Source organism: Mustela nigripes, chromosome 9 (assembly GCF_022355385.1).
Source record: "Mustela nigripes isolate SB6536 chromosome 9, MUSNIG.SB6536, whole genome shotgun sequence".
In the NCBI taxonomy this organism is placed as follows: Eukaryota; Metazoa; Chordata; class Mammalia; order Carnivora; family Mustelidae; genus Mustela; species Mustela nigripes.
The window spans coordinates 11,669,336-11,682,692 of NC_081565.1; the positions used below are offsets into that span (position 1 = coordinate 11,669,336).

At 37.9% G+C, this 13,357-nt stretch overlaps 1 protein-coding gene and 1 non-coding gene across 4 annotated transcripts in view; both read left to right on the plus strand.

The window, feature by feature from the left end:
* The window catches only part of RC3H2 (ring finger and CCCH-type domains 2), a 48,284-nt gene that overhangs the window by 17,362 nt on the left and 17,565 nt on the right, over nt 1–13,357 (plus strand). For all 3 annotated transcript variants that reach the window (XM_059410862.1, XM_059410863.1, XM_059410864.1), the window contains exons 5-9: nt 3,880–4,055; nt 8,100–8,300; nt 8,780–8,912; nt 9,027–9,145; nt 10,474–10,586. In XM_059410862.1, coding sequence (XP_059266845.1) covers nt 3,880–4,055; nt 8,100–8,300; nt 8,780–8,912; nt 9,027–9,145; nt 10,474–10,586 — 742 coding nt within the window. The remainder of the gene's footprint in view (nt 1–3,879; nt 4,056–8,099; nt 8,301–8,779; nt 8,913–9,026; nt 9,146–10,473; nt 10,587–13,357) is intronic.
* Nucleotides 8,583–8,693, plus strand: LOC132025272 (small nucleolar RNA SNORD90). Its single transcript, XR_009406527.1, has one exon. It is a non-coding gene; the product is annotated as a small nucleolar RNA SNORD90 (small nucleolar RNA).

A 13,357-nucleotide genomic window follows, 5' to 3' on the forward strand; every position in this document is an offset into this window, starting at 1 on the left:
CTCTCTGCTCAGTAGGGAGCCTGCTTCCCCCTCTCTCTCTCTGCCTGCCTCTCTGCCTGCTTGTGATCTATGTCAAATAAATGAATAAAATCTTAAAAAAAAAAAAAAATTAGATGTAAGGTTGCTGGGAAAATTTACTATAGATCCATGAGGCCTGAACCCACTGATCATTACTAAACCTACTAACATTACTAAAAGTGAGACATCTACGCCTTAAGTGTCTCCTTATGTAATATAGGGAATAATAAGTGAGCTTGGCAGAAAAACTAACAAAACCTCAAAAAACAAAAACTCATTCTGAATCTAATCAAGCCTGTAGTTTACATGAAATAAGGAGATTAAATGAATATACTTAGAAATACCATAAGCACAAAATTAGCCAAATGAAGAATGTTGGAAATTGTTTAGAAAAATGATTGTTTCTTCAAAAAATTCAGAGAAAAACTGCATTTTCTCTTAAATGGGAAGGTAAAGGATAGCAGGAAGCTAGTATAGATATATATTTTTTAAGCCTAAAGGCATATTAACAAAAACAATATGGACTTTATTTGGATACTTACTAAGGAAGGCAACTATAAGAAGAAATTTTTGAGACAGTGGGAAAAAATTCAACGTGGACTGGATATTAGATGATAGTAAGGCTATATATTACTTTTTAAAAATTGATAATGGTATATAATTTTTTATGAAGTCCTTACATGTTAGAAATATATAATGAATTTTTTTTTTAAAGATTTTATTTATTTATTTGACAGACAGAGATCACAAGTAGGCAGAGAGGCAGGCAGAGAGAGAGTGGGGAAGCAGGCTCCCCGCTGAGCAGAGAGCCCGACGCGGGGCTCAATCCCAGGACCCTGAGACCACGACCCGAGCCGAAGGCAGAGGCCTAACCCACTGAGCCACCCAGGCACCCCTATATAAGGAATTATTTAAGGGTGAAGTACTATGTTGTATGGGATTTACATCAAAACACTCCAGCCAAAGCCAACTGGAAAAGTGGTTAAGAACTGGCAACAGCTATCTTTTGGGTTCATGTGATCTCTACTTTTATGTATGTTGAAGATTTTCCATAATACAAAGTTATGTTGAAAAAATAATTTTAAAAATCTACATTTATATGTAATTTAAGAATACTGCCTTTGGATATTTCCTCATAATTATTTACCTGACCCAAGGAGCACTACACTGGGTATCAAATATCCTTTGTTCTACCACTCAACAACAAAAAGACAACACCATATAAAAAATGGACCAAGGGCATGAACAGACATTTCTCCAGAGAAGGTACACGCATGGCCAAAAAGCACTTGAAAAAATTCTCAGCATCATTAGTCATTAAGGAACTGCAAATCAAAATCACAATGAGATATCACTACACATCAGTTAAGTTTGCCATAGTCTAAAAAATGGAAAGAGTGGTGGTGAGGATGTGGGTGAAACTTGGGAAGCAGAAGGGTGCTGCCTCTGTGAAAACGATTTCACGGTTCCTCATATACTCAGAGTTACCTTATGACCCAGCAATCCCACTCCTTGTGTATATATCCCAAAGCACTGAAAACGGATTCAAGCTAATACTTGTACACCAGTGTTCACAGCAGCATTCATCACAGGGGTCCAAAGGTGGAAGCAGTCCACACGTGCGTCAGCTGATGAATGGATGGCCAGATGTGCTTTGAACACAAATAGAAAATTATTCAGCCACAGAAAGAATTGAAACACATAAAAGATTTTCATTTCTATGTAAAGTCAGCATAAAAATTTAAAAAATAATTAAAATCGATATATGCTACAATGTAGGTGAACTTCAGTAATACTATAGTAAGTGAAAGAAGCCAGAAAAAAGGTCCCATATTCTATGATTCCATGTATTTACAGTATCCACAAAAGTAAATCTATAGAATCAGACTACAGGCTAGTGGTTGGCAGAGGCTGGGGGGTAGAGGCTATGGGGAATGACTGCGTAATGGCTGTAGGTTTCCTAGATAGACCTGATGGTGGTTCATGTGAATTGTATACTCTTAAACAGTTAATTCTGTATAAAGTTTACCTCAATTTTTTTTAAAAAAGTCCTTGTCCTTGGTGCAAGTACGGTTTTGCTGCTAACTAGTTATGAACCTTGACCTCATTTCCTCTCTTATAAAGGGTTCAATTTTTTTTTTTTAAGATTTTATTTATTTATTTGTCAGAGAGAGAGAGAGCATAAGCAGGCAGAGTGACAGGCAGAAGCAGAGAGAGAAGCAGGCTCCCTGCTGAGCAAGGAGCCTGATGCTTGATCCCAGGACCCTGGGATCATGACCTGAGCTGAAGGCAGCTGCTTAACCGACTGGGCCACCCAGGCGACCCGAGGGTTTAATTTTTAATCCACATTCCAGATGAGCCCTCAGCTTTGAAGTTCCACTGTTTTAATTGAGAACCAACACACTTTTAACTTCTAATTTTAAAATAATTTCAGATTTACCTAGAAGTGGCAAGAATAATGCAGAGAATTCCTGTATACTTTTTTTAAAAATTTTATAATTTTTTATTTTTTTATAAACATATAATGTATTATTAGCCCCAGGGGTACAGGTCTGTGAATCACCAGGTTTATACACTTCACAGCACTCACCATAGCACGTAACCTTTCCCAGGGTCCAGAACCCAACCACCCTTGCCCTGCCCACCTCCCATCCTGTATACTCTTTATCCACATTCACTAGTTTTTAATATTTTATTTACTTTGTTTGCCCTTATCCTCTTTTCTGAGCTATTTGAGAACAGGTTGCATATTTCAGTGCCCCATTATACCTTTATACTTCAATGTATTTCCTAAAAACAAGAATGTTTTTAAAGAATGTTTCCTAAAAACAAGAATTTCCTAAAAACAAGAAAAACAGTATGTTCATCAAATTAAGAAAATTTAACTTACATGCCATACTAAAATCTAGTTTGTATTCCAATTTTGTCAATTATTCCAAAAAATGTCTTTAATGGAATTTATTTTCTTCCAGAATACATTCCAGTCCAAGATCATTTATTCTATTTATTTGTCATCTCTTTTTAGTCTTCCTTAATCTGGAACCATTTTTCATCCCTTCTTTGTCTGATGTTGGTGTTCTTGAAGAATACAGGCAGTTGTTTTTTTTTTTTAAGATTATATTTATATTTGTTAGAGAGAGTGCATAAGCAGGTGAAGAGGGAGAAGCAGGCTCCCCACTGGGCCAGGAGCCTTACCTGGGGCCTGATTCTAGGACCTAGGATCATGACCTGAGGTAGACAGACGCGTAAAGAGCTGAGCCCCCCAACTGCCGTGAAATAACAGGCAGTTATTTTATTAAAAGTTTCTTAATTTGAGTTTGTCTGATATTCCCTCATGATTAGATTAGATTCAGATTATACTGATTGTATACATCCCTGGCTGGAAAACAACATAAATTAATACTTTCTTTAGGTATTGCATCTGCAGGGTAATCATGTGCAAAATTGTTGTCAGGCAAAGCAACAAGTCTCAAGCATCAAAGAAAAATTACCATTTACCATAAAGCTATTACGTGTCCTTTATATGTTATTTAGTATGTCAGAGTATTTCTATGTATTTTCTAAATGAGGATTGTTTCTTTGTACTATAACATTATTATTATCTAGTTGATTATTCAATACCTGCAGATAAGTTTTAAGTTCTGTTGACTTACGTTCTAAATGGTTGTTTAGTAGAAATTATATTTTGTTTGATTGCTTTTTAAGTAAACTGCATTTTTAATGCATGTTGTCCTCTTTATATGCTAATGAAATATAGACTGTGGATGATAATGGACGCCCATGAACCTAATATCCCCCCAAAAAACTGGCAGATGTGATCTGCAGGGTTTCTTATTTATTGTGAATTCATGTTTCTTCTAGCTATGCAAGAAGAGGCCTTGAAGCTGGTATTGCTAGCATTAGAAGATGGTTCTGCTCTCTCAAGGAAAGTACTGGTACTTTTTGTTGTGCAAAGACTAGAACCAAGATTTCCTCAGGCATCAAAAACAAGTATTGGTCATGTTGTGCAACTACTGTATCGAGCTTCATGTTTCAAAGTAAGTAGCAAACAATTATCTAGACAGTCCATGCCTGTGTATGAGACAGAGGCTTTCTAAAATGGGGGTTAACCTGGTCTAGAGGATCCAGGAATGCAGAATGCTTCCAAGAGTTGGAAGGAAACTTTGTTTTACTTCTGCATTGCTTGCATCTGTGATACTGCCTCTTGAGCATAAACATAGGTGAAGGTGTCAGTAACACAAACCAGAGCGTAAGGAAGTAGTTTGGTAAACTTGACTCTCAGAATAATAAATGTAGGCTAAAGAAGTCTAATTCAAATGAATTTCCCATCTTAAAAGGAAAAACTCTGTAAAAATACATAAAAGATTGGTAAATGTTTCCATTTCCTATTACTATTTTTATTTTATTCCTTGTTATTAGATTATGACCTTTAATCTGAAGATGGCCTATAATGTTGCCTTCAGGACAAGAGAGTGAAAAGTTGAGGTACATGCCCCACTCTGCATTTAGGAGGTGTGATTTTTTTTTGGTATGTTTTGTTTTGGTGAAGAAGACGGAAAAACCCCAAGATATTTAGAAACGTGGTTGCATTGTCTTATAGACTTGTGAGTGATTACAGGTATCGAGAGTGGTGGAAAGTAGGCTGAATCCTTGGAAGTTTCTGTGAGTTAGAAGAGTAGGGGTTGCTGGCTGGATCTTGAGAAAGGCCCGAAGACTTGGAATTGCAAAGGTCCGTTGGCTTTTGTAAAAGTAAAACATCAAAATTCAAAAGCCAAAGCTATTTTGCTGGTTTTACAGTCTAAGAGTGAAAACAGTAGAGACAAAAAAGTTTTTTCAGCAGATTGCTTAGTTTGAAATAACAGGTAATTGCTGATGGAAATATGTTCAAATGAACTCACTTATCTCCATTAATGAGGCTTGGACACTATCTCCTTGACAGTTACAGTGCTTGATTTTGTGTCCTTTAGGGCAGCAATAGAAATTAATCCCTGGTTCCTCACATATTATGTTTTTGGCTAAGCAACCAAATTACACACATCATTTATCATTCTGAAGTGACTGACTAGGTTCTCACACTGTGTATTCGTGACTTAATGTGTTTTTTTCTCTCATAGGGATCATACTATGATTTGTGGTTTATGATAGTCATACATCTACAGTTGCTACAAATATCTGACATTTGAATAACACTAGTATAAAAAGTGATTTCAATTTTATACTCTCATTTCATCCTCACTGACCCCTAGTTTAAAATGTTGAAGCAGTGTTTAGATTAATAAAAAGATATCATACTGACAACTGCCAAAAGGCCTCTCTTGGGTGTCATTTACTTTAGTAAAATCACCATTGTCAAAGCTCTTTCCTTGATTTTATAGGCTTAGAGATGTGAACTTTGTGGATGCATACAGTAGAATCTTTCCTCAGGAACAGAACACCCTTACCAAGGTCACCCACAATGGATGATTAGTTTTATTCATTTGTAATGAGAAGTGCAGCTCTCACAAGACTTAAATCATCATATTATAGATATTTTTCTGCCAAAGAGTATCAAGCCTTTGCTTGAGTAGCATGGAATCAGCACAAGGGGAAGGGGAGTTACTGATTCCAGCATGTGGTGCAGTGAATCCCAGCTGATGATCTGCATCAGAATTATCAATGGGGTTTGTTGTTGTTGTTGTTGTTTTTTAAATCAATCAATTAATTAATTATTTTAAAGGGAGGGAGGTAGAGCGGGGAAGGGAGGGGAACTGGGGAACTGGGAGGGAGAGGGAGGGGAGAGGAGGAGCTGCCCCTGTGCAGGGGCTCAGGAATGCCCCGTGGGAGACTGGCAGGGCAAGGGCTGCTGTTTTTTTGTTTTTTTTTTTTTAAGATTTTATTTGTTTATTTGACAGAGTGAGAGAGATCACAAGTAGGCAGAGGCAGACAGAGAGAGAGAAGGAAGAAGGCTCTCTGCTGAGCAGAGAGCCCAATGTGGGGCTCTATCCCAGGACCCTGAGACCATGACCTGAGCTGAAGGCAGAGGCTTAACCCACTGAGCCACCCAGGTGCCCGTATCTATGGGATTTTTAAAAGTATACATTCCTCGTCCCATTGGTAGATATATTCTGATTTGGTGTATCTCATGTGGGACTTGAGCATTCATGCATACTTTTTAAATTTGTGGTCTTCAAAGCCAGGAATTGTGATTACCTGAAATTGAAGTTTTTAATGCTTCACAGGTGATTTTGATGCATGGTAGTGAGAACTTTAATTTGACCAGCTCTTTTAGCCACTTGGGTCTGTTTTACTACTCAGGTGAACAGATGCTTAGACTGCCTACTAGGCACCCTGTAGCCTATATGGTAGTTGGATGAGTGCTACTGTCGTCTGATGCTTGGGCTTCTTTCTTCTATTTTTTAGGTTAATAATTCTTTCTTTTGTTTTCTCAGTGTTTCTTTAGGTAGGTTAGGGTAGAATATAGATTTTTATGACTTCTAAGTTATATACTCTGCTCTCTCTTAAATTATACCTATGATTGTGTTGTTTAGAATTTTGGGTGTCCCATACTTTTCTATAATGTAATTACATATTCCCAAAGAGATTTTGAACTGATACTATTAATTCTCAGATGATAACTTGATTTTCCCATCTTCATATTCTTGGGGTCATATTATTGTTGTCTCATTTGACAGCAACAGAAATAGCCGGTGAGTTGGTTTGGAGGTATTTTCATTTTGCCACTGAGGAAATCATGATTTTGAACAGTTTAAATGATTTGTCCAGTCTGAGTTTCAGAGTCTGTACTAGTCCTAGGTATTCTGAATCCTAGCCAAGTTTCAAATTTCATTATGCAAGTTTTAGATAAATGATATCATTTATTGTGGAAATTATCTAGTTATACATTTGCATGTTTGGAGAATTAGACCATTTCAGTAGGGTATGTGAAACTGTAAGCTTTTGAATTTATGTTTTTTAAATTACTTAAGTCAGGTATAAATTAAGGCTGTATAAATATCCTAATGATCATTTTTGTATTGATAGAAAATTTCTTTGTTTTTCCTCCAAAGATTTTATTTGTTTATTTGAGAAAGTGAGAACACAAGAGGGGTGAGGGACAAAGGGAGAAGCAGACTCACTACTTAGCAGGGAGCGCAATGTGGGGGTCAGTCTGGGACTAGGGGATATGACCTGAGCTGCAGGCAGACGCTTAACCAACTGAGCCACCCAGGTGCCCTGATAGAAGATTTCGTAATCATCATGTGACAGTGCTAATATATGTCTACCCATTGGCTGGAGTGATTTGTCATTCCTCTGCTTAAAGGTCCTCAGTGGCCGACGCCTGGGTGGCTCAGTGGGTTAAGCCGCTGCCTTCGGCTCAGGTTATGATCCCAGTCTCAGGGTCCTGGGATCGAGTCCTGCATCAGGCTCTCTGCTCAGCAGGGGGCCTGCTTCCCTTCCTTTCTCTCTGCCTGCCTCTCTGCCTACTTGTGATCTCTCTCTGTCAAATAAATAAATAAAATCTTTAAAAAAAAAAAAAAAGTCCTCAGTGGCTTCCCATTCCCTTCAGCGTAATATATGAACTTCTCACCACAGTTTTTAAGGCTCTCTGATTCTTCTCTAGACTCTATCATAGCCTTCAATTCTGTGTGCTTTGCTCTTTCATTTTTCTGTTTCACCACTTGCTACTGTTGTTAGGATTCTGTTTCTTACCTGGAAACTCCATTCATTCGTCAAGACTCAGTTTACGTGGCCTTCAAGTAGGGAAAGCCTTCTCTCTTATCCCTTCCTTCTCGCCCAAGTCAGATTTAATTGCATCTCCTTTATGTTGCTATGGAGCATTATAATAGCATGTATACTATAATTTTCTGTTTAGAAGTGTCTTCTCTATCAGTTCCTGTGTTCATTGAAAGAAATCAAAACTGTGTGCTGGGTTATGTAAGTTCTGTTTCATTCCAAAAAGAATTTGTGATGAGGATAGTCTCTTCATTTCACCTTCTTTTGTCTGGTATCTGGTATCTCTACTCTCCCCACAAAAAATTCTTTGGAGAAGCAGGGAGAGCAGACCAATTCGGATGGCCTTTTTTTTCTCCGTTCTCTTTTAGGTTACCAAAAGGGATGAAGACTCTTCCCTGATGCAGCTAAAGGAAGAGTTTCGGAGTTACGAAGCATTACGCAGAGAACATGATGCCCAAATTGTTCATATTGCTATGGAGGCAGGACTCCGTATTTCACCAGAGCAGTGGTCCTCACTTCTCTATGGTGACTTGGCACATAAATCACACATGCAGTCTATCATTGATAAGGTTTGTGAAATTAGTGATGTTTGTTTTATATCCTTGCTCTTACTTAGAAGAGCATTCCAATGTTCTAAAGGAACTAAAGAGACAACTAGTTGGAGAGTCCTATGTTTTTAAATATCCGACTCTATATTATTTTATTTCTTTTTATTATTTTTTTAACTTTCAAAATAAGTGACAGGAGGCAGTGGGGAAGCACATACAGGGTAGTAGCATAAAAGCAGCCTGGCTTTCAGAGTCTGTGGTTAATCTGTGTTTTGACCCCAGAGAACGAATATGGCTTATAAGAAGTAAGGTTTCTAAGTGTCTAATGATGAATTTCATAGGGCAGATTCTGAGGTGAAAATTTCATTCATCATTGATACTCCTACTATGGAATCTGAAGACACTTGAAAACTTGTTTAGTATGTTGACTGAATAAAGCACTGGAATACAGATGTGTCATGAGAACCAGAGTAAAAGCCATCCTGTTTTCTGTTTGGTAGCTGCAGTCTCCAGAATCATTTGCAAAGAGCGTCCAGGAATTGACAATTGTTTTGCAACGGACGGGTGACCCAGCTAACTTAAATAGACTGAGGCCTCATTTAGAACTTCTTGCAAACATAGACCCTAATCCAGGTATGTGAAAAAATATTCAGTTGCTTACACTTTTTCTACCCTTGAGGTAAATAACACAAGAGAATTACTGCTAACAAATTCTCCCCCCCCCATCCCCTTGACGGCTTATTTTAGATGCTGTTTCGCCAACTTGGGAGCAGCTAGAAAATGCAATGGTAGCTGTTAAAACAGTGGTTCATGGCCTTGTGGACTTCATACAAAATTATAGTAGAAAAGGCCATGAGACACCTCAGGTAAGCACATACATTGCACTTCTGACAGCTGTTGCCTCTAACAGAGGTTCATCCTGAACATCTTGAACAAGCTTTTCAGTTAATGGACTTCTTACATGACTGTGCTCTTTTAGGTTTCTTTTATCTCTGTTCTTTCGGGAGAAACTCGAGTTTTAGTATACCTGACAAATAATTTCTAGCACAGCAACTATTGGGAGAGTATCTTGAACATGAGTTCACTGTCACTGTTTTTGACGGAGTATAAATCAATGATTCTTTCCAGACATTTTGCCTAATTCTTCTCTAATTTAGGGAAATTGTTACTTTTTTCTCAATTGCTCTCATACAAATAAATCTGTTTGTAAATGTGTGGAGTTTGAATTTTTAAAATACATGTACTTTTGAAGGAGTTGTTTAAGGTATAATCTTTTATTCTAATAATGATGCCCATTTATTAGGTCACTGTGAGCCAAGTTCCTATATTTGGTTTTTTATTTATATGATTTCTAATCCTCACAGCCACCTGCAAGATAATTGCTGTTCCTAAGCTGAAGTTTAAAGAGGTTAAATAACAAATCTAAGGTCCTGGTGGCAGTAAGTGACAGAGCTGGGATCAAATCTCCTCAAAAATGATCTTTTCACTCTTTTACCCTTATTCTTTTGGAAAACATTGTAATATTCAAACAGGATAAATGTTTCATCATCATTTAGGTCCCAGAATTAACAATGCCATCTTAAATTTTGATGCAGTTATGATGAGGTTCTTATATTTTGCCGCATTGTTTTTATGAACTTAAATAGCTCCAAGCCTAAGAAGAAAGTTGTACCCTCAAGCTGACAAATAATTTGGTTTTATAAATTTTCACGTTCAGTGGAAATCATATTCTACCTCTTCTGGAAAAGTTTAAGTGGACAAAGCTTATGGCCTTTAAATGCTTTTTTTTTTTTTATAGATTTTTTTTTAATTAATTTTTTATTTTTTATAAACATATATTTTTATCCCCAGGGGAAAGCTTATGGCCTTTAAATGCTTTTTAAATCATTTGTTTTCGTATCATTTTAAGACAGCAATAAATTGAGGAGAAAATCTTTTATTTTTGTAGGCATATATTGCCTGACAAATAAATAGACATAACATTTGAACCAGGTTCATATACTCCTCAGAAGGAATATTTAAAACAGCAGTTCAGAGCTACCCTATGTAATGCCTAATGGGAAATGGTGGAATGGCAGTTGTTTCAGCACAAGAATAACCTCTCTACCCTGAAAAAGAACTAAAGCGGTTAATCATAAAATTCTGAAATCCCAAGAGTCCTCACTTTTCCACACACTGATTTTCTTTTTTGTAGCCTCAACCAAACAGCAAATACAAGACTAGCATGTGCCGAGATCTGCGTCAACAAGGAGGGTGTCCCCGAGGAACAAACTGTACTTTTGCCCATTCTCAGGAAGAGCTTGAAAAGTAAGTTACAGAAATTCTTTTTCAGATGGGTTTAATTTGGGGTCATTATGAAAGTGTCCTATGTAGTCTTAAAGTTTGTGGTGGGTTTCACAGATGTGATTCATTGTAGAGTTCCTTAGATTGCAAGATAATCTTTTCTTTTGAAACTATACCTTTTTGCTTCTGGGAGCAAGAGTAACATGATAAGTGATTTAGAACCTTATTCAGGGGTCATACTTTAGATCATTATTTCGCTGGAATCCATGTTTTTGCTAAGCACCTGTGCAGAACAAAAACACCCCTCCATGCAATCTTACTTCTGCTCAGGTTCAACTGAATTAAAGTCACAGGTAAAACAGTACAGCAGATACATTTTCTTTTTATGGCTTTTGGTCTCTTTATATGTATTGTCCAAGTTTCTGGGTTTTTTTTGTTGTTGTTTTTGGGGTTTTTTAAAAGATTTTATTTATTGAGAGAGAGAGCAGGAGCTGGGGAGAAGGGTAAAGGGAGGAGCGGAAGAAGCAGTAGTAGTTGTCCCGTTTCCCCTCCCCCTGAGCCCGGAGCCCATCGTGGGCCAGGTCCCAGAACCCTGAGATGATCTGAGTCAAAGGTGAACACTTAACCAACTGAGCCACTCAGGTGCCCCTGTTCTGTTTCTTAACCAAAACATTCATCATTGAGATCTTGCCAAAAATTGCTTCCAGCCTTTCTATCGAATCAACCTGTGTATCAACTCTTAATGGACATTTCTTGTTTTTAGACACTTTAAGCTCAAGTTGAGCTGATTTTCTCCTCCCATATATCCTCTCCCACCTTTCATTCTGCTCTCCCTCCGGGTACCCTGTCCAGCCAGCTACACATGCCATGTTAAAGACACCATCATTGTCACCTTTCTCTCACCTACTTATCTTAGTCAACGAGTCAGTTCAGCTTTCTGCCTGGGTGTTCATTTCTGAACTCTTCTTTCCAGCCTTATATTCCAAATTATCATCCCCTTTTCTCAGTCTGCCATTGCCTCCTAACTAGTCATCTTAGAGCTGTTGTTGCCTATCCCCAAACCCATCATTCCGCACAAAACAAGGAGAACTTTATATATTAAGCTCATTGCAAATAATAAGGAGGGGTTTCTCATTATCCTGTGGATCAAGTTATAAAATCTAGATTGTGGGCCCTGCATCATCATCTACCATCTTTCTGATCTCATCACAGTGCTCCCAAATTGTATTCTGTACTCAGACCACGCTTTCCTTCTGTCTGTCTCTGGAATGCAGAATGCTCCTTCCCACCTTAGGTCTTCTATGTCATGCTATTCCTTGGGGCCTTGCCTTTGGAGCTTTTCTTTCACTCTTTGAGGGGATCTTCCCAATATTACATACTAAACCAGGTTCTTCTTTGTCATGCTTATCGGTAAATTTTAGTGGTTGGCAAACTTTTTTATGTCAAGGTCCAGATAGTAAATATTTTCACTTTGGTGGATCAAGCAGTGAACTGTCAAAACCACTCAGTTCTGCCGTTGTAGCAGAAAAGCCACCAGAGTGCATAAAACGAGCATAGCTGTATACTTTATTTACAATGAACAGGCAGTTTTGGGCCACAAGAGGTAGCCTGCTGACCTCTGATCTATTGACTGTCTGCCTTGTTGCAGTGTAAGCTCAATGGACTGTATCTGTCTTGTTGATTACGGTCGCCTCTCCTCAGTTGCTAGCACTGGCCTCTGTACCTAATGAGCTCCACAGCAGCAGCAACATGATAGATGATACATGTGTGTGCATTAAAAAGAAGAGAAGAAACATGGTTCTCTTTTTTTCCCCCTACTGGAAGAGCCTAGAGAGGTTGCAGGAGTCCTCTGCTGTTTGCACCCAGTCTAAGCAGCTCTGTGTACAGAGTTTTACATCAGGCTGTTTTTTTGAGACTCTAGGAGATCTGTTGAACCTGCCCGTACCTGAAATAGAGCTTCTTAGCTAAAGTAGAACTTTTTAGGGGGCCTTGCATAAGAGTACTTGGATTTAACAAGGTCAGAGGAGAAACTGATTTCATTGCCCTTCCACCCATAACTGGTGCCCCAGCTGAAAAGCCATTTCACCTCTTACATCTTTAAGCTGGTTTTCTACTCTCCATCTCCATTACCTACTTCAGAATTTTATTATCTCGTCTGAAATTATAATAGTAGTAGTATAAAAATAATAATTATAGCCAAATTAACTGGTCTCTTTGGTGTCAGGTACCATTTTTAGTGTTTCACCTGCGTTTACCCAATTTATCTATTTAGTACTCTACTGGCCTTTAACCTGGCATCTATGTTCAACCTGGCTATTTTATTGCTATCCAGATTTTCTTTTGCAAATAAGCATCTAATCATGTCCATCTTCTGCTTTACATTCTAAATTGGTTCCTTAGTGTATCATAGGATCTGGTCCTAATGTAGCTTTCCAGCCTTATTCTACCTTTTGCGGTCTTTATAATTTTAAGGTACATCTCATTAGTCACTGTTCACTACTACATAAATTCTTTCAGTTTTTCCCATGTTGTTCCTCTGTATCATATGCTTTTCTCTTTTCTATTTGGAGAGCACCTGTTCCTTATCAAACTCAGATGTCAACTTCCTTCTGAGGACTTCTTGACTGCCCAGGCAGAGTTAGTTGCTTTCTTTTCTGTGCTGATGTAGTGCTTTATCCTTTATAACGTCCAGTTCTCTTCTCATATTGCAGCTATTTATTTGCAGGTTTGTATTTTCACTGGACTTCAATTATCCTATAGGTAATTAATCTTGATATTTTTTGCCCTTAGCAAGT